This window comes from Octopus sinensis, linkage group LG27 (genome assembly GCF_006345805.1).
Source record: "Octopus sinensis linkage group LG27, ASM634580v1, whole genome shotgun sequence".
NCBI lineage: Eukaryota > Metazoa > Mollusca > Cephalopoda > Octopoda > Octopodidae > Octopus > Octopus sinensis.
This window is the reverse complement of record NC_043023.1, coordinates 11,542,163-11,562,279: the sequence shown is the minus strand read 5'-3', so window position 1 is coordinate 11,562,279 and position 20,117 is coordinate 11,542,163. Positions and strand designations below refer to the sequence as shown.

General features: G+C 38.9%; 3 protein-coding genes across 3 annotated transcripts in view; all 3 read right to left on the bottom strand.

Moving 5' to 3' along the window:
• The window catches only part of LOC118768206 (zinc finger protein 239-like), a 113,136-nt gene that overhangs the window by 73,786 nt on the left and 19,233 nt on the right, over positions 1-20,117 (bottom strand). The window lies entirely within an intron of this gene.
• On the bottom strand, positions 4,096-5,258 carry LOC118768078 (zinc finger protein 675-like). Its single transcript, XM_036513875.1, has 2 exons — positions 4,466-5,258; positions 4,096-4,310 (listed from the first exon to the last, which is right to left on the bottom strand). The coding sequence occupies exons 1-2, from the start codon at positions 5,256-5,258 to the stop codon at positions 4,195-4,197; spliced, it is 909 nt and encodes a 302-aa protein (XP_036369768.1). The 3' UTR covers positions 4,096-4,194.
• LOC118768224 (zinc finger protein 3-like) lies at positions 11,054-16,948 on the bottom strand (the record flags this gene model as incomplete). The annotated part of the gene is made up of 2 exons (XM_036514338.1): positions 11,054-12,017; positions 16,944-16,948. Coding segments are annotated over 2 exons (390 nt in total), but the record flags the coding sequence as incomplete, so codon positions are not given.

Here is a 20,117-nt window from a genome sequence, read left to right as displayed (position 1 = left end):
ATTTAAAAGGTTGCGAGACACAATGAAAATTTTAGAAAAATAAAAAAGAAATAAGTGGAAATTTTACCGGTGTGTGTGTTAAATTATAAGGCACCAAATTTCACATTTCTAAACTAACTATCATCATCATCATCATCATCATCGTTTAACGTCCGCTTTCCATGCTAGCATGGGTTGGACGGTTCAACTGGGGTCTGGCAAGCCCGAAGGCTGCACCAGGCCAGTCAGATCTGGCAGTGTTTCTACAGCTGGATGCCCTTCCTAACGCCAACCACTCCGAGAGTGTAGTGGGTGATTTTATGTGCCACCGACACAGGTGCCAGACGAGGCTGGCAGACGGCCACGCTCGGATGGTGTTTTTTATGTGCCACCGACACAGGTCCCAGACGAGGCTGGCAGACGGCCACGCTTGGATGGTGTTTTTTATGTGCCACCGACACAGGTCCCAGACGAGGCTGGCAGACAGCCACGCTCGGATGGTGTTTTTTATGTGCCACCGACACAGGTCCCAGACGAGGCTGGCAGACGGCCACGCTCGGATGGTGTTTGGTACGTGCCCACAGTACGGTGGCCAGTCGTTGTGGTACTGGCTACGGCCATGTTCGGATGGTTTTCTTATGTGCCACCGGCACTGGAACCACAAGGATACAAATTCCATTGATGTTCATCTATTTTGATTTGGTTTGATTTGATTTGATTTGATTTTCACTTGCCTCAACAGGTCTTCACAAGTGTCACAAGAAGGAAGGTATGCACAGGTGGACTGACTACGTCCCAGGTAGGGGCCATGGGTTATGGCTTCACTAGTCTTGCCGGGTCTTCTCACACACAGCATACTTCCATAGGTCTCGGTCTCTAGTCATTTCCATGGTGAGACCTAACGTTCGAAGGTCGTGCTTCACCACCCCGTCCCAGGTTTTCCTGGGTCTACCTCTTCCACGGGTTCCCTCAACTGCTAGGGATTGGCACTTTCTCACACACCTATCTTCATCCATTCTCGCCACATGACCATACCAGCGCAATCGTCTCTCTTGCACACCACAACTGATGCTTTTTTTGGTACAACATTTCTCTCAAGGAACTAACGCTCTGTCGAGTAAGTACACTGACATTACACATCCATCGGAGCATACTGGCTTCATTCCTCATGAGCTTACGCATGTCCTCAGCAGTCACGGCCCATGTTTCACTGCCATGTAGCAGTTCGTACACATGCATCATACAGTCTGCCTTTTACTCTGAGCAAGAGGCCTTTAGTCACCAGCAGAGGTAAGAGCTCCCTAAACTTTGCCCAGGCTATTCTTATTCTAGCAGTTACACTCTCAGTGCACCCACCCCCACTACTGACTTGGTCACCTAGATAACGGAAGCTATCAACTACTTCTAGTTTTTCCCCCTGGAAAGTGACGGAAGTTGTTTTCTGCAGATTTTCAGAGGTCAATGCTCCCGAGCATCTGCCACATACAAAAACTATCTTCCCAGTTAGCCTACCTTTGACATTGCTGCACCTCTTATGTATCCATAGCTTACACTGGGTACATCTTATATAGTTTCTACCTACACCTTTTCTACAGATCGAGCAGGGCCATCTTCCTGAGGACATTTGTGGATCGTCTACCTTTCTACTTATTAGTACTTTGGTTTTAGCTAGGTTGACTCTAAGGCCCCTCGATTCTAAACCCTCCTTCCACACCTGGAACTTCTCCTCCAGTTCTGATAGTGACTCAGCAATTAGAGCGAGGTCGTCAGCATAGAGGAGCTCCCAGGGGCAACCTGTCTTGAATTCCTCCACAATTGCCTGGAGGACTATGATAAATAGGAGGGGGCTGAGTACTGAACCCTGGTGGACCCCAACCTCTACTTTAAATTCTTCTCTGTACATGTTGCCAACCCTAACCTTACTTACGGCATCTCTGTACATGGCTTGCACAGCCCTCACCAGCCATTCATCTATCCCTAGTTTCCTCATTGACCACCAGATGAGGGATCGGGGGACCCTATCAAAGGCTTTCTCCATGTCAACGAAAGCCAGGTACAGGGGCTTATCTTTAGCTAGGTATTTCTCCTGCAGCTGCCTTACCAGGAATATAGCATCAGTGGTGCTTTTCCCTGGCACGAACCCAAACTGCATCTCATCTAAACTAACTCTCTCTCTAATTAGTTGGGCTATGACCCTCTCCGTAACCTTCATTACCTGATCCAACAGCTTGATACCTCTGTAATTATTTGTATCTAGGGCATCACCTTTACCTTTGTAGCAGTTGACTAGTATGCTGCTACACCAGTCATTGGGTATGACTCCTTCGTGTATCACCTGGTTGACTATACGGGTGACTAGGTTATAGCCGACACTGCCAGATATTTTGAGCATCTCTGCAGTAATTCCTGATGGGCCTGGGGCTTTCCCTGTCTTCATGCTTCTAATTGCCTTAGCTACCACGGAACTATCAACTCGGATAGCTGGTCCCTCTGTTGGGTCAACATTCGGCAGACTCTCTATATCCCATTCATTTTCTTTATTCAGCAATCTTTCATAGTGGCATCTCCAAACCTCTCTCTTTGCATCCTCATTTAGCGCAAGTGAACCATCATCCATGCGAACACACTTCTCTCCTACCACATCACGATTCTCTCTCACACACTGTCTTGCAACACGAAATACCTCAAGTCTTTCATCCTCACGGCTCAGAACATTGGCAAATTTTTTCTTATCCGCTTCCCCTCTGGCTAAATAAACCTGTCTCCTAGCTTCCCTTCTGGCTGTCTGATACAATTCCCTGCTACCACCGTTCTTCCAGTCCTTCCAAGCCTGTCTCTTTTGTCTAATAGCCCTGTCAACCACAGTGTTCCACCACCATGTTACTCTGGGTCGAGATGGTACTTTGCTCCATCCACAGATCTGGTCAGTGGCTGTCAGCAGATTGTCCCGTAGAAATCTCCAGTTGTCTTCCACATTAAGTGAAGCTATATCCCCTTCTATTTCGTCAGAGGCTTCGAGTAGTATGTCTCTAAATCTCTGTCCATTTGCAGGATCTTTAAGCTTCCAGACCCTTCTCCTCCAAGCTGGTCTTCTGGGCAACCATTTAGCTCTGATCCTGAAGTCGCTAACTACTAATCTATGTTGAGGAGTACATTCTTCGCCTGGAAAGGTTTTGACATTTATAATAATCAGCCCTCTTTCACTTTTTCTGGCAAGGATGTAGTCAATCTGGCTGGTGTGTCTGCCAAAACGGTAGGTGACTAGGTGAGAGGTGGGTTTCCTGAAGTTGGTATTGCAGACCATAAGGTCATTTGCATCGCAGAACTCCAGCAGCCTGGGTCCCTCCTCATTACGAGAGCCAAAACCGTAGCCTCCATGGACGCCATGGAAGCCCCCGACATGCCGTCCAACATGTCCATTGAAATCACCTGCCACGAAGAGATGGTCACTGTCATTTGTCAACGAGGTAGTCCGCAATAGGGTGTCATAGAATTGGTCTTTTTGTCCTTCCGGTAGTCCTGGTTGAGGGGCATATGCCGAGATGATGGTAGCTGTCCTATGGTGAATCACTAATCTAATTTTAATTACTCTGTCACTTACTCTGACTACCTCGATTTGGAATACAAGATAATACAATGGATTTTACATATGAATATCATGGATTATTGCAGAAGAATAACCAAGGAAGTATATATGGATTTAACAACTCTCATCACCTGTCACACTTTCCCACCCAAGCCTGCAAAGAAAATGGATGGTAAAGTATGATGAAGATGATGATGAAAGCACAACAAAGACAAAATCAATGTCACTCAAAACTTTTATTCCTTATTCCCATTCCTTTATTCTCTCATAACAAATTCCTCAAAAGTCCAGCACAATCATCTTCAGAAACCAAAGTCATCTCTGTGTTGATATATTTAGATATATAAATGATATTGAAGTTGTGATTCATGAATTTCATGTTGACATCCAACAAACTGAAGTTGATAATGTCAAGCTTGAAGAGGAATAAACCCCGTCTTTTAGCAGACAAAATATTCATAATTGTTGTCCTGTTGTAATAGATTTCCATTTTCATAATGTTACGCTTGTGTATGAATAATCACGTGTACTTAAAAGGCCATTTGCCGAGAATGGTTTACCACAGATATCACACTGATATGGGTTTTCCCCCAGTATGAATATGCTTGTTACTATTGCTAAAGAATGATTCACCGGATATCACAATCATGTGGCTTCTTCCCCGTATGGGTACGTTTGTGATTAGACAAGCCCCCACTTTGGGAGAATGATTTACCACAGATATCACAATGATATGGCTTCTCTCCTGTATGAATACGTTATGATTATTTAAAGTACTGTTGTGAGAAAATGATTTACCACAAATATCACACTGATATGGGTATTCCCCAGTATGAATACGCTTATGACTATTTCTAGAGAATGATTTACCACAGATATCACAATGGTATGGCTTCTCTCCTGTATGAATACGTTTGTGACAATTTAAAGTGCTACTGTCAGCAAATGATTTACCACAGATATTACAATGATACGGCTTCTCTCCTGTATGAATACGTTTGTGTTTAATCAAGTCACTACTTCCAGAAAATGATCTACCACAGATATTACAATGATATGGCTTCTCACCTGTATGAGTACGTTTGTGTTTAAGCACGTCACCACCTTGAGAGAATGATTTACCACAGATATCACATTGATACGGCTTTTCCCCAGTATGAATACGTCTGTGACGAGCTAAAGAGCTATTTGTGGAAAATAATTTACAGCAGATTTCACACTGGTATGGATTTTCCCTAGTATGAATGCGTTTGTGCCAAGTCAATTCACTATTTCTAGAGAATGATTTGCCACAGATATCACAATGAAATGGCTGCTCTCCTGTATGTGTGAACGTATGTTTAGTCAAGGTACTCCTTTGAGAGAATGACCTACCACAAATTTCACAGTGATATGGTTTCTCTCCTGTATGAACACGTTTGTGTGATTTCAAGTAACCAGACTCAGTAAATGATTTACCACAAATGTCACAGTGATATGGTTTTTCCCCAGTATGAATACGTTTGTGACTAGTTAAATTACTATTTTGAGAGAATGATTTACCACAGACATCACAGTGATGTGATTTCCCTCCTCTCTGAATGCATTTGTGTTTAGTTAAGACTCTTTCTTCACCGAATGACTTACCACAGACATCACAATGATATGGCTTCTTTCTTGTATCAGGGGCTTTTGATTTAGTCAAATTATTCATTACGAGAGAATAATCTGTCACAAATATCACAATAATAATGTGTTTTTCAAAATTCTGTGGATGTTAGTGTTTAGTTGTGTCACTATTTCTAGAGAATAATTTAATGTTATGTTTCTTTCGTTTTTGATTTTACTCAATATCTAAAGTAGAAAATGAAAACTGTCAAATCTTTTGTAAAGTTATCCAACGTTAATTAACTGTTAATTGATAATCTCCTCTACATTCTAGACAGTGAAGTAAAACAATGTTGTTGTGAAATACAATGTCCAGAAATTTTTCCCATCATTTGTCGAAGATCAAATTTATATTAAGAGTTTGATGTATTGATGAATGTTTCTTGTTAATACGTGGACATCCTTCAGTCAAGGAAAGTCAATAAAAACATCAGAGGCGCATCTGAATGAAGAAATTTCTTTTATGCCGACACGATGTGATGTCCTGAAATAAGAAAAGAGGCAGTAAGATAAAGTGGATAGTTAAACAACAGAGTAATGCAATTTTACGACATCAATTGTCATCCATTTAATATCTACGTTTGCATGGGGCAGAATCCATTGAGGCATTGAATCTGTTACAACATTCTGTATATAGATGAATCGCTTCAACATTTCTCTAATTATTTATCTGTTTTCTTTCTCTTCTCTCTTTTCACTTGTTTCACCTGTGAAGTGGCATGGCTTAGTGGTTAGGGTATTTCACTCACAATTGTAAAGTTGTGAGTTTGATACACAGTGGTGCAATGAGTCTCCAAGCCATTTTATTTCACTTTGCATCAGTCCACTCAGGTGTCAAAAATGAGTTTCACCTGTAATTCAAAGGGCCAGTCTTCTCACTATCCGTGTCATGCTGTGCCTCCCTGAGGACTATGTTAAGGGTCCCCATGTCTGTGGAGCGCTCAGCCATTTGCATGTTAATTCCATGAGCAGACTATTCAGTTGATTGGATAAACTAAAACATAGAGTGCCAGTTACTGTTTCACCCAGGGACTGTGGCCATGCTGGAGTACTTCTTTAAATGGTTCAATCAAACGAATCAACCCCTCTACTTATATTTAAGTTTGCTACATATTCTATGAGTCTCTTTGGACCAAACACTATGTCACAGGGATGTAAACAAACTAACAACCATAGTCACATGCAGTATGGCAGGGAGGGGGGAGGAGAAACACAAAGACACACATACGCACCTAATTGTATACATGATACACTTTCCATCTACCAAATCTCCCCATAAGGCTTTAGTTGGCCCAGGGCTGTAGTAGAAGACATTTGCTTAAGATGCCACAGGACCACTTGCTTTGAGAGCAAGTACATGGTTCAATATCCTTTATTTAATATTTCAAAAATATTTGGCTGCTATTTCCAGCAGCTTCTGTAACCTGTGTAGAAGCTCCTTTACGGAACAAGACAGACCATCATCATTGTCATCATTTTAACATCCACTTTTCCATGCTTCAATGGATCAGATGGATTATACAAAGGCAGATATTCTACAGCTGGAGGCCCTTCCTGTTGCCAATCCTTACCTGTTTCCTAGTGAAGTGATATTCTTACCAAAACCTTACTACATAAAAAGCCAAAACTCCCTCTGCTGAATGGTTGGTGTCAGGAAGAGCATCCAGCTGTAAAATCCTGCTAAAACAATCACAGATCTCGTGCAGTCTTCCACCTGGCAGACTCCTGTCAAGCCATCCCCCTCAGGCTGGCATAGAAGGCAGACATTAAAAGATGATGATGATGATGATATGTGTATACATGATATGCTTCTTTTAGTTTCCATCAACCACATCCACTCACAAGGTTTTAGTTGACCCAAGGCCATCATGGGAGACACTTACCCAAACTGCAAGAATGGGTTAGGAAGCAAACTTCTTATCTCATAGCCACACCTGCTCCCAGCACATAAAAAGCACCCAGTACATTCTGTGGTTGGCATTAGGAAGGGCATCTAGCAGTAGAAACCATTGTAAAGATGACATTGCAGCCTGACCCAGCCCTGCACTGTTCTGCTTCTCTGTCAAACAGTCCAACCTATGCCAGAATGGAAAGCAGACATTAAACAATGACAACGAGGAAGATGATGACGATATGTTCTTTTACTTGTTTCTGTCATTTGACTGCGGCCATGCTGGAGCACCACCTTTAGTCGAGCAAATCGACCCCGGAAATAATTCTTTGTAAGTCCAGCACTTATTCTATCGGTCTCTTTCACCGAACCGCTAAGTGACAGGGGACGTAAACACACCAGCATCGGTTGTCAAGCAATGTTGGGGGGACAAACACAGACACACACATAAATACAGTTTCCATCTACCAAATCCACTCACAAGGCATTGGTCGGCCCGAGGCTATAGCAGAAGACACTTGCCCAAGATGCCACGCAGTGGGACTGAACCCAGAATCATGTGACTGGTAAGCAAGCTACTTACCACAAAGCCACTCCCGCGCCTATAGAAAGGGAGAGAGAGATACACATGCACACATCTATAGTTTTACACAGCAAGCACAATAACCTCAAAAATTTAAGATGCTCAATAATTAACAAGAGAAAGTTGTAACAACGACATTGAGTGTAGTTTAAGCCTTTAGCATTCAAACCGGCCATATCTAGCCAAAATATTTAACCTGTTATATATTGACCAGATCTCACCTTTCATCTCAGCCCTACCATGTCGTTCTAAAACTAAAAAATCACATCACCTAAATCTCTAAACTACAAGATAATGCTTGATTAATTCAAACCATTTTAAATAAACAAACATCACATTTGACAGAATTATCTGAATACTAAAGGGTTAAAAACATTCGCAGGTTTCTTGTATGAAGCTCGTTTCTCAACCACATAGTTCTAGGTACAGTCCCAGTACGTGACAAATTGGGCACAACGTTTCTACTACACGCTTGGGGTACTACTAGCAAACAGTGGTCCCTTTGCACGCACACTCGCAGTCGCGTATCCGCGCTAGCTAGTCATAAGTAGTCGATCCTACGACTACCTAGCAAAGTAAATAATTTTTAGCATAACTTCGGTATAAGTACAAGAAGTACCGGATACGTTTCAAGAAAGTGGTTTTTTTCTGTATATGGGAGGTTAGGGTTAGGGGTCGGAGAAAAGGGTTTCTGTTATCTTCAGAAATGTAAACAAAGTCACGTGTGTACCTATACCAAAGGATCGCCTTAAACAATGTAAATAACACAAAAACACAAAGTAAGGATCGACTAGCTATGACTAGCTGGCGCGGATGCGCGAGTATGCGCACCGGGACCACTGTTCTCAAGTAGTACCCACGCTTGGGCTGACCAAAGTCTTGTGAGTGGATTTGGTAAATGGAATTTGAAAAAAAGCCGATCCTATATACATATACACATATATATCAATGTGTGTTTTTCCGCCCACCCCTCACTCACTGCTTGAAATCCGATGTTGGTGATTGAGGAAACAAAACTGAGGCTTTTGAATCATGTGAAACTCTCCTTCATTAAACTGGCTCAGAACAATGGTTTCCACAACAAATTCTGATATAATCACAAACTACACCGTCTGAAAAGTATTAAAACTGTCATCTTCTAAAATATAGTCATAGGAGATTCCATTAGAAAAAACAAAAAAAAAACGATTTTTCAGCAAGTGAGAAGAAAACAAAGTCAGCGGGGCACGTTTATGTACTTATACGCCACAGATTTTTAGTTATTCTATCAAAATTAATTAGGCACCTTTTCTCTCATTATGCAGTAATTAAATGTAAGGAACATCTACCAATTCTGAATTACCGTTAATCTACCAAATCTTTTATCAATTTACTTCATATCATATGTAACACTCGTCCGTCTTTACTCTGAAAGTTCAAATTCCACCGAGGTTCACTTTGCCTGTCATCCTTTCGAGGTCAATGAAATCAAAAGCAATAAAAAGAACTAGGGTCCAAGCAATAGAATTACGTCTCCCCTCCAAATTACAGGCCCTTATCATTATCTTCATTATTATTTATGGACTCAGAAACGAATTTAAGTGAAATGTCGACTTCGGCGGAAAGTCCTGAGTTTAAATACGGCCGAGGTCGGCTTTGCCTTCATCCCTTTCGGGAAATACTAAGTCCCATATATTCTACTCCCCTCACTCGCATGAAAGATTGCTGGCCTTGGGCCAAAATTTGAAACCATCATCATCATCACTATTAATAATATAACATTAAACTAAATCTTATTATCAATGCCTCATAAACAACAGGACAGCATTAATTAACGTCGTATTCTTCCTCGAATTTTACTAATTAAATATGCCATATTACTTCCATTTTACCCGTTAATTTCCTTTATATCACATGTAACAGTCGATTGTAGGCTTTCCTAAACAACAGATCAACATTTCAGTTTGGAAATTATAATTAAGACGAGCAAATATATTTTCCTAATTTTGTTAAGTTTCAGCTTCGAAATAATTACTTTACGAACAAGAGGTTCACATAATCCTATTATTACATTATTATTAGTACTAGTATTATCACCTTTACAGCCTTAAAGTAAATCTTTGACAACTTACCGTATTCAGATATAAACAACGAATCAGTGATCAGTAATTAAGCACCTTAATTAATAATTTACAGAGACCACATGGTTTGGAGTGTAGTAGAAGTTATTTCCCTTTATCTGGTTGTATTTCTTTTATTCTCCAACAGATAACTCTACTGTCCCATTGTGTGAACATCATCTTGAAGAGTTTTCAAATTTTCACCAGAAAAGCTGAGTTTTTATAGGGAGCTGTAGCCTCGAAAACAAGCCTGGTACCTTTTCACTTTGACCGGCAGATTTTTAAAATAATTTCTTTGTAAATAAACACTTTTAAACTTCGTATACTGGTAGAATGTGTTACATAAAACATCTTTTTCTCTTGGCTTTCTTGAGAAAAATTCTGTAGTTTATAAGCTATTTGTTGACAAATTTCTTGCATTTCGGCAATTTCAACCAATCAATGACGTCTATTGAGGTGAATACAAATTCTGCTGTTGTTTGCCAACAACTTCCTGCGGTCTCCATTTCGTTTGTCATTTCATATCAGTCACGTTCGTATGAATAAAAGATTGTGGGGTTAGAGTTAGAGTTTGGGTTAGGTGTGGGGCGAAGGGTTTTTTTTTCTTCAGAAACGTAAATAAGCGCAAGTGGGATTATAAGTGACAGCTACACCGCCGGAAGGTCTTTTTGAACTTGTTGACAAGTTCTTATCTTGCTCCATACATGTGAAAAGTTTCAAGGTTTTTTGTCTGCAAAAGGGAGTCTATGCTACTGCCCCATTCAGAAATATGCTTGAAATCCAAGATTTGTATACATTTATTTTAGTTATCAGACCGACATCATGTTCACACACATACATACATATATCAAATTAAATACATAATTGAAAGGGCTACTACTAGTTTCATGCTATTACGATACTTGAACAGGCATATTAATAGAATATGCCTCGTATCTTAAGGGCATACAGCCAAAGAAAACAAGCCAAATCTGAGTGTAACCTGGAGAAGCACTCTGGCTTGCCAACACCTGTCACACTTTCCCATCCATGCCTGCAAAGAAAATGGATGGTAATGTATGATGATGATGATGAAAACACAACAAAGACAAAATCAATGTCACTTAAAACTTTCATTCCTTATCCCATTCCTTTATTCTCTCATAACAAATTCCTCAAAAATCCAGCACCATCAAAGCCATCGTTGTGTTGATCTATTTAGATATTCAAAAGTCTTTTGGATCTGACAAATCAGTTTTTTTTGTTCTTCCTTCTTGCAAGATTTGTATCTGATGTCTTCATGCACAAATATTTCTAATCGTTTTTTCCGACACACAAAATTTTTTTGCGATTGACCTCATTGATTTTCCTGGATTGTCTCTAATGTTTTGCTTAACTTCCTGAATAAATTCAGGTGTCCTGATAGAATCAGAGCGCTTGGAATGTTTTTTACGTTTTGAGACAGGTGATACATTTCCATCTTTTTCTAACTCACACCGAATCTTGTGAACGAAAGATCTTGCAACTTTTAGAAAACGAGAAATTTCTAAATCACCATGATTAGCAATCAAAGCCACAATCGCAGCATGCCTTTTCATTTCGTTAGTAAGAATAGGGGCTGTCATTTTTATTTTCTGAAATAGAAGTTCAATAAAAATTACTTGAACTTTACAGAAAAAAAAATGACAGGTGTATAATCAATGAGCAGGTGTATTAGTTTGATGCTCAGGAAAATGAGAAAGTTTTTGTAGGTGGAGGGGGATGTCAGTGAAGAGAGAAATTATGTGGGAATAAAGAGAAGTTGGGGTCAGGAGAAGTATAGTTAAAACACCATTTCCCCAAAAATAATTACCACAGGTATTGGAATGTTATGGCTTCTCTCTTGTATGTACCAACTTGTGTTTAGTTAAGGTACCACTTTGAGAGAATGATTTACCGCAGACATCACAAGAAAATGGCTTCTCTCCTGTATGAACACGTTTGTGACTTGTTAAATCGCTTTTTCTAAAAAATGTTTTACCACAGATATCACAGTGATGAGGTTTTCCCTCAGTGTGAATACGTAAGTGATAAGTCAACTGACTATTATAAAAGAATGATTTACCACAGATATGACAAGGGTATGGATTCTCTCCTGTATGAACACTTTTGTGACAAGTTAAAATGCTATTTCGAGAAAACGATTTACCACAAATATCACACTGAAATGGTTTCTCCCCAGTATGAATACATTTGTGACGAATCAAATGGCTACTAGAAGAGAATGATTTACCACAAATATCACAATGGTATGGCTTCTCACCTGTATGTGTAAGTTTGTGTCTAGACAAGTCCCCACTTCGAGAGAATGATTTATCACAAATATCACAATGATATGGCTTTTCTCCAGTATGTATATGTTTGTGACAAGTCAAATAATTATTTGTAGCGAAGGATTTACCACAGATATCACAATGATATGGCTTTTCACCTGTATGTGTACGTTTGTGACAAATCAAATTACTACTTTCAGAGAATGATTTACCACAGATATCACAATGATGTGGCTTTTCTCCTGTATGAATATGTTTGTGACGAGTCAAATGTTTACTTTCAGAGAATGATTTACCACAAATATCGCAATGATATGGCTTCTTCCCTGTATGAGTACGTTTGTGTTTAGTCAAGGTACTGCTTTCAGAGAATGATTTACCACAGATATCACAATGGTATGGCTTTTCTCCTGTATGTGTACGTTTGTGTACAGTCAAGTGACCACTTTGAGAGAATGGTTTACCACAGATATCACACTGATATGGTTTCTCTACTTTATCAGGGTTTTTGCCTTTAGTTATATGACTCATCTTGAGAGAATAATTTATCGTACATACAACAATGAAAGTGTCTTTTAAATTTCTATGAATATGTTTTATATAAAGAGGTTGATGTATTGATGAATGCTCCTTATAAATATATCATCTTCCTGTAGTCAATAAAAATACCAGAGGCATGTCTGAATGAAGAAATTTCTTTAACATCAACATGATGCGATATCCTGAAATAGAAAAAAAGAAGCAGTGAGATAAAGAGAATTGTTAAACGACATAGTAATTCAACATTGCAAATCTTACAACATCAACACTGTCATCCATTCAATGTCTATGCTCACTTGGGTCGGAATTCATTGAGGCTTTGAAACATTTAAAACATTCTGTATATAGATGAATCGCTTCAACATTTCTTTAATTATTTATCTGTTTTCTCTTTTTTTTCTTTCTTTACTTTGCTTTCACTTGTTTCACCTGTGGTATGGCTTAGTTGGCAGGGTACTTACCAAACAATTGTGAATCTTTACAACTAATTTAGGATCTTTTCGGTTTGCAATTTCAGGGGCACAGTCAGTGCAAGACCTGGGCATTTACATGAGTAATAATGCATCCTTCAATGTGTATGTTGCTAAATTGGCAAGGAAATACTGGCAGTGACTGGATGGATTCTTAGAACTTTTAGAACAAGAGATTAGGAAACCATGATGGTCCTCTGGAGGACACTTGTCCTAAGCCACTTTGACTATTGCTCTCAGCTATGGTCACCAATCAGTGTCATATTAATCTCAGAACTTGAGGCAATCCAATGAAGCTACACAAAAAAGTTAGCCTCAATGTAGCATCCTAAAACTCTTCCCCGCACCAAAAAAGAAAAAAAAGATTATATATTCGGAATCTACATGATATAACACATATTCGTAGAAAATTTCATTTAAAAATATCTATTTTTCTGCAAGTTATGATCATCCAAATTCGTGAGGGGGGGGGGGCAGAAAAAATGAATATAAAACAAAAAATGCTCTCTGGCAAACGGTGGGGTTGAGGACTCAGAAAATTCACTTGCCCAAGATGCCATGCAGTGGGACTGAACCCAGTACCATCTGGTTGGGAAGAATATCCATTTTCTTTAGGGAAAAATATCGTGTGAGTTGTCCGGGTTTTTGGCCCCTCCCCCCGTTCGCCAGCACCCATTTATTTTTTGATATTCGTTTAGTACACGTTATTTTACACCTATTACACTATTTTTTTTTTTTTTTTTTCAGTTTTGTGACCGGGTGACGAAGTGGAGTTACTGGATCACGTGAAATATTCCGAGTCTGCACCCCACCCACACCCATAAAAAAATAGTATACTAGGTGTAAAATAATGTATGGTAAACGAATATGAAGAAAAAAATTTTAGCCGACAAACGGCGAATCGATGAGAGGACTTCGAACATTCTCGATGTGAATTTTCCAAGTCCTCTCCCCAGCAGGCATATTTTTTTCATATTCATTTATTACACGTTATTTAACACTTTTTTTCCCTTTTTGTGACCGGGTGTCGAAGTGGGGTTACTGAAATGCGCGAATTATCCGAGTCCAAACCCCACCCACACCCGTTCGAATATTTGGTGAGAGAACTTGGAACATTCCCCATGTGAATTTTCCAAGTTCTCTCCTCCACCCCGTTCGTCAGCGGGCATTTTTTTTCATATTCGTTTACTACACGTTATTTTACACCTATTACACTATTTTTCCCTCATTTTTGTGACCGGGTGTCGAAGTGGAGTTGCTGGATCGCGTGAATTATCCGAGTCCGCACACCATCCACCTCCGTCAAAAAATTGAAAAAAAAAAATATAGGGCAATCCTTCGGTGGCTTTTTTTACATTTCTGGAGATAACAAAAACACTTTTCTCCCACTCCTAACCCTAACCCCCCGTATATATATATAATAAAAAAAACACTTTCTTGAAATGTATCCGGTATTTCCGGGCCGTATACCGAAGTTACGCCTAAAATAGTGTAAAATAATGTGTAGTAAACAAATATACAGAAAAAAAAACTTCACCGACGAACGGGGAATCGGTGAGAAGACTTGGAACATTCACGATGTGAATTTTCCGAATCCTCTCCCCGGACCCTCGTTCACCAGCGCGCATTCCCCCCCCCCTTCGTATTCGTTTTTTCTTTCTGCACCTATTGCATTACCTCTCTTTTTTTCCTTTTCTGCTCGGGTCAAAGACTTTAGTTTGACAGAAATCTGTAGTTATACCATCATCATTCCTATAATTAAAATAACCAAAGATCAAATCCGTCTCCACTTACTGTTTTATCAGTGTCTAATTAACAACAGGACAATGTTAATTAATGTGTCTCATTAATTAATGTGGTATTCTTGAATCGATTTCCCCTCATTTTACTAATTAACTGCACCGCTTTACCCTCCTTTCATAAAATAACTGGCTTTATATCACACGTAACCGTCGGTCTTAGGATTTCATAAACAACAGATCAACATTTCAGTTTGGAAATTATTAATTAAGATTTGGAAATTATTAATTAAGACGAGCAAATTATATTTTCCTAATGTTACGGTTCTGCTTCGAAACACTGTCACACCGAGAGGTTCACATAATTCTATTATTTTACATTGTTATTAGTAATATTATCAACGTCAATGTTTGCCGACTTACCGTATTCAGATATTAGCAATGACTAATTAACTGCTAATTAATCACCGTGATTAATATTTTCGATGCTTCGCGGTTCAAATGTTGAAGAGGTTATTTCCCTTTAAACGATTGTATTTTATGAATTCTCCAGTAGATGGCTCTGCTGACTGGCTACATTTGTCCCGTTTCATCAATAACTTCACATGGAAGTTTTTTCAAGTTATTCGAACAAAGTGTACTCATATATTGGGTGTTTCCGGTCTGAACGGCAGTTTTTAAAAATAATTTCCACGTAACTAAACACTTTTAAACTTCGTATATTGCTAGAATGTGTTTATAAAACATCTTTTTCTCTTGGCTTTATCGACAAAATTCTATAGTTTGTAAGATATTTGTTGTTTTTTTTCTTCAATTTCAACCAATCAGTGATGTCCATTGAGGTAAAAAACATTCTGTGCCGTATGACTATGTCCCTCGTTTAAGAAACAGATTGGGTTTATTTACATTTCTGAAGAAAAAAAGATGCTCTTCCCCTCACCCCTAACCCTAAAATAGATTGAAATGCAATAGATCGATACTAGGGTCATAATTATGGGTGACAATTTCATATAACACCGCTAGAAAAAACTGCCGTTCAACCGAAAAGATCCAAAGTAGGAGCCAAGGCGGCGAGATGGCAGAAACGTTCACATGCCGGGCGGAATGCTTAGCGATATTTCGTCTGCCATTATGCTCTGAGTTCAAATTTTGCCTTTCGGAGTCAATAAATAAAGTACCAGTTACGCACTTGGTTGATGTAATCGTCTTAATCCCTTTGTCTGTCCTTGTTTAGCCCCCTGTGGGCAATAAAGAAATAAGAATATGCATATGTATGTATATATATATATATATACACATGTATATTCTTATTTCTTTATTGCCCACAAGTATATATATATGTGTGTGTGTGTGTGTGTGTGGAGGTGCAATGGCTCAATGGTTAGGGCAGCGGACTTGCGGTTGTAGGATCACAGTTTCGATTCTCAGACCAGGCGTTGTGAGTGTTTATTGAGCCAAAACACCTAAAGCTCCACGAGGTTCCAGCATGGAAGAAGTTTCGTGGAGACATCCTATTTGCTGCAGATTGTCCACAGATGCAGGGACAGAACAACTGAGGAGCCGCCGGTTGCCGAAGCAGACACTTTGAGGATTTTCACCAGAGCCCCGTCTGCCGGGTTGTGGCCCTAATACCACTTGGTGCCAGACCAATCCGCCTTGGGTGGCCGGCCCTACCAGGAACCGAAGTTCATGACGGCATAGCTCTGACACTACCCGTTGCTAGCGTCCCCACCGCAATGAGGAGAGGATGGATTTTCACAAGGGACTAACACTAATGAATTTTATGATACCAGTACCTCCTCTTTTTATGTGATACTATCACCTGGGCTCTGCTTGTGTTGTGTCATTACCATTGCTTTTTGACCCTTTTGTTACCAACCCGGCTGAAACTGCCTATGGCTCTGTAGTACAAATGTTTTGTTTTCACAAGTTTTGCATTAAAATCTTCCACCAAACCTTAGTTACAATTTATGTTCCTAACACTAGCTTAATGATAACGAAGTTATTTTACTAAATTCTTTGCTATATTTAAAGTAATAGGAAGAAACACAGAGCACCTCAAAATAAGTACAGTAATGAAAGGGTTAAAATATATAATAGAGAAACAATTCTTAACACTTTTGATACAACCCGGCTGAAACCACCTCTGGCTCTGTAATACAAATGTCTTGTTTTCATAAGTTTTGAATTAAAATCTTCCACCAAACCTTAGTTACAATTAATGTTCCTAACACTAGCTTAATGATAACTAAGTTATTTTACTAAATTCTTTGCTATCATCATCATTTAGCGTCCGCTTTCCATGCTAGCATGGGTCAGACGGTTCAACTGGGGTCTGGGAAGCCAGAAGGCTGCACCAGGCCCAGTCTGATCTGGCAATGTTTCTACGGCTGAATGCCCTTCCTAACACCAACCACTCCGTAAGTGTAGTGTAACGGACGTTAAATGATGATGATGACAGTAAAGTAAATTTGTAAATCCATTCCAAGTAAATGGTGTTATTATGGATTACTTGACACCATGTTAGTTCCTGTAAAATAACTGATGCGTAAGTGATGTCACTATGGTGTTTACACCAGCCAGGTACGTTTCATAGTTGGTAATTTACAATACCTGGCCACTTTTTGTGAAGAACTGGATAATTTTCAAACAACAAAGACTTTAGAATTATTGCATACAAAGTTTATTGATCGAAACATTTAAAAATGCTACTGAAACACAAGAAAAGCAGAGGTTTGAGGGGTCACTAGGGAAAGCACAGGTCACCCGACCCCTTTAGCTACGAAGCTCATGCTTTTGGCGATCAAGCTACTTTCCATGAAAACTTATATGTACGCACCTCTGTCACCTTGTGTGTGTGTTTTCCAACTATGTACCATATTTGTATGAATGGATGTGCATCTCTATATGCTATATGTCTCCTCAGACACAACAGAAAATGCTTCAATACACGAACTCATATAAAGAATCTTTGAAACCAAATCCAAAAACATAATATGTAAGCCCTCAATGCTGGTTTCCTTGTCCTGTTTTTATTCTTTATGTGTTCTGTATTTTTATTTGCATTGCTTTTACGTCCTGTTCTTGTCACTTTTTTTCTTTCCTTTTTTTACCCCTCTGCAAAAGAATTTTATTTAATTCATTTTGCAGGAAGGACTGCTTCAGCCGGATCGTGTTCTGCCCTTAACTTCGAAACATGCATTGAGTTGAAGCAGGGGCAGCTGATGAAGGGGAATATTCCTTGTATTGTTTGTCTTGTACTCTGTTTTTTCGTTGTTAAAAAAAGTCCGTTTCCTTGTTTGGTTTTATGTTTTCCTTTCTCGTTGTGTTCTCCGTTTATTTGTGGTGTCCTGTACTCATATATATATATATATATGCATGTATATATACATATAGATGTAGGTACGTACATATATGTATGTATGTATGCATATGTTTTATTTCTTAAATTGTTATTATATATATATATATATATGTCTGTGTGTATGGGTGTGTATATATTTATTTACATCAAGGGCATTCCTATACATAAATACCTCACTCTTGCTTCGAGAGTTGCATTCCCTCGCATTCTGTACATAATGTATTTATTATGGTATACATCAAATATATCTCAAAACACACTTTTTAAATGGAAATCTTAGGCATCATCTTGTACACAGTCATTTATACACCAGAAATATACGATAGATCTACGAGAGAAAGATTTTCCAGAGATATCACAATGACTGTTTCTGTAGAGTATGGAAATATTCATGTATAGTTGAAACACCATTTCCCAAAAATAATTACCACAGGGATTGGAAAGTTATGGCTTCTCTCTTGTATGTACCAACTTGTGTTTAGTTAAGGTACCACTTTGAGAGAATGATTTACCGCAGACATCACACTGATACGGCTTCTCTCCTGTATGAACACGCTTGTGACTTGTTAAATCGCTATTTCTAAAAAATGTATTACCACAGATATCACAGTGATATGGTTTTTCCCCAGTATGAATGCGTATGTGAGTAGTCAAGTGACTTTTATAAAAGAATGATTTACCACAGATATGACAAGGGTATGGATTCTCTCCTGTATGAACACTTTTGTGACAAGTTAAAATGCTATTTCGAGAAAACGATTTACCACAAATATCACACTGATATGGCTTTTCTCCTGTATGTGTACGTTTGTGTTTAGTCAAGGTACTGCTTTCAGAGAATGATTCACCACAGATATTACAATGATAGGGCTTCTCTCCTGTATGAATGCGTTTGTGTTTAGTCAAGTCCCCACTTCTAGAGAATGATTTAGCACAGACATCACAATCATATGGTTTTTCTGCAGTATGAATATGTTTGTGTTCAGACAAGGGAATCCTTTGACTGAATAATTTAACACAAATATCACAATCATATGGCTTTTCTCCTGTATGTGTATATTTGTGTCTAGTCAAATGCCCACTTTGAGAGAATGATTTACCACAGATATCACAATGATATGGCTTTTCTCCAGTATGAATACGTTTGTGGCGAGTCAAATGATTCCTTTCGGAGAATGATTTACCACAGATATCACAATGATATGGCTTCTCTCCTGTATGAGTACGTTTGTGTTTAAGCAAGGCACCACTTCGAGAGAATGATTTACCACAAATGTCACAATGAAATGGCTTCTCTCCTGTATGAACACGTTTGTGTTTAGTCAAGTCGCCCTTTCCAGAGAAGGATTTACCACAAATATCACAATGATATGGCTTCTCTCCTGTATGAACACGTTTGTGAATAATCAACTGACTATTATAAGAGTATGATTCACCACAGATATCACAATGATAGGGTTTCTCTCCTGTATGAATATGTTTATGCCTAGTGAGGTGACTACGTCGAGAGAATGATTTACCACAGATATTACAGCGATATGGTTTCTCTCCTGCATCAGGGTTGTTTGCTTTAGTTAAATGATTCATCATGAGAGAATGATTGATCATACATATCACAATGAAAGTGTCTTTTCCATATATATGAATGTGTTTGTGTTCAGTTGAGTCACTATATTCAATGCCGTTTCTTTTATCTGGGATCTTACTTAATATCTAATCTATCAACTCCTTTGTAAAGTTATGCAAGCTTAATTAAGCTTTAAAGCAATCATCTTCTCTACATTCCAGACAGTGAAGACAACAAAAATGTTGCTGTTAATTCCATTGTCCAGAAGAATTATTTTCCCATCGTTCATTGAAGATTTTATTCGTATAAAGAGGTTGATGCGTTGATGAATGTGCCTTATGAATACATGGTCTTCCTTTAA

What these genes read in the sequence shown, in the direction of transcription:
- LOC118768078 (XM_036513875.1), bottom strand. Translation starts at nt 5,258, where the DNA reads ATGAATAATTTGACTAAATCAAAAGCCCCTGATACAAGAAAGAAGCCA. An exon ending in TCACAAACGTATTCATACAG is followed by an intron (nt 4,311 to 4,465) that starts GAGAGAAGCCAT and finishes GTATTCATACAG; the next exon opens with GAGAGAAGCCATATCATTGT.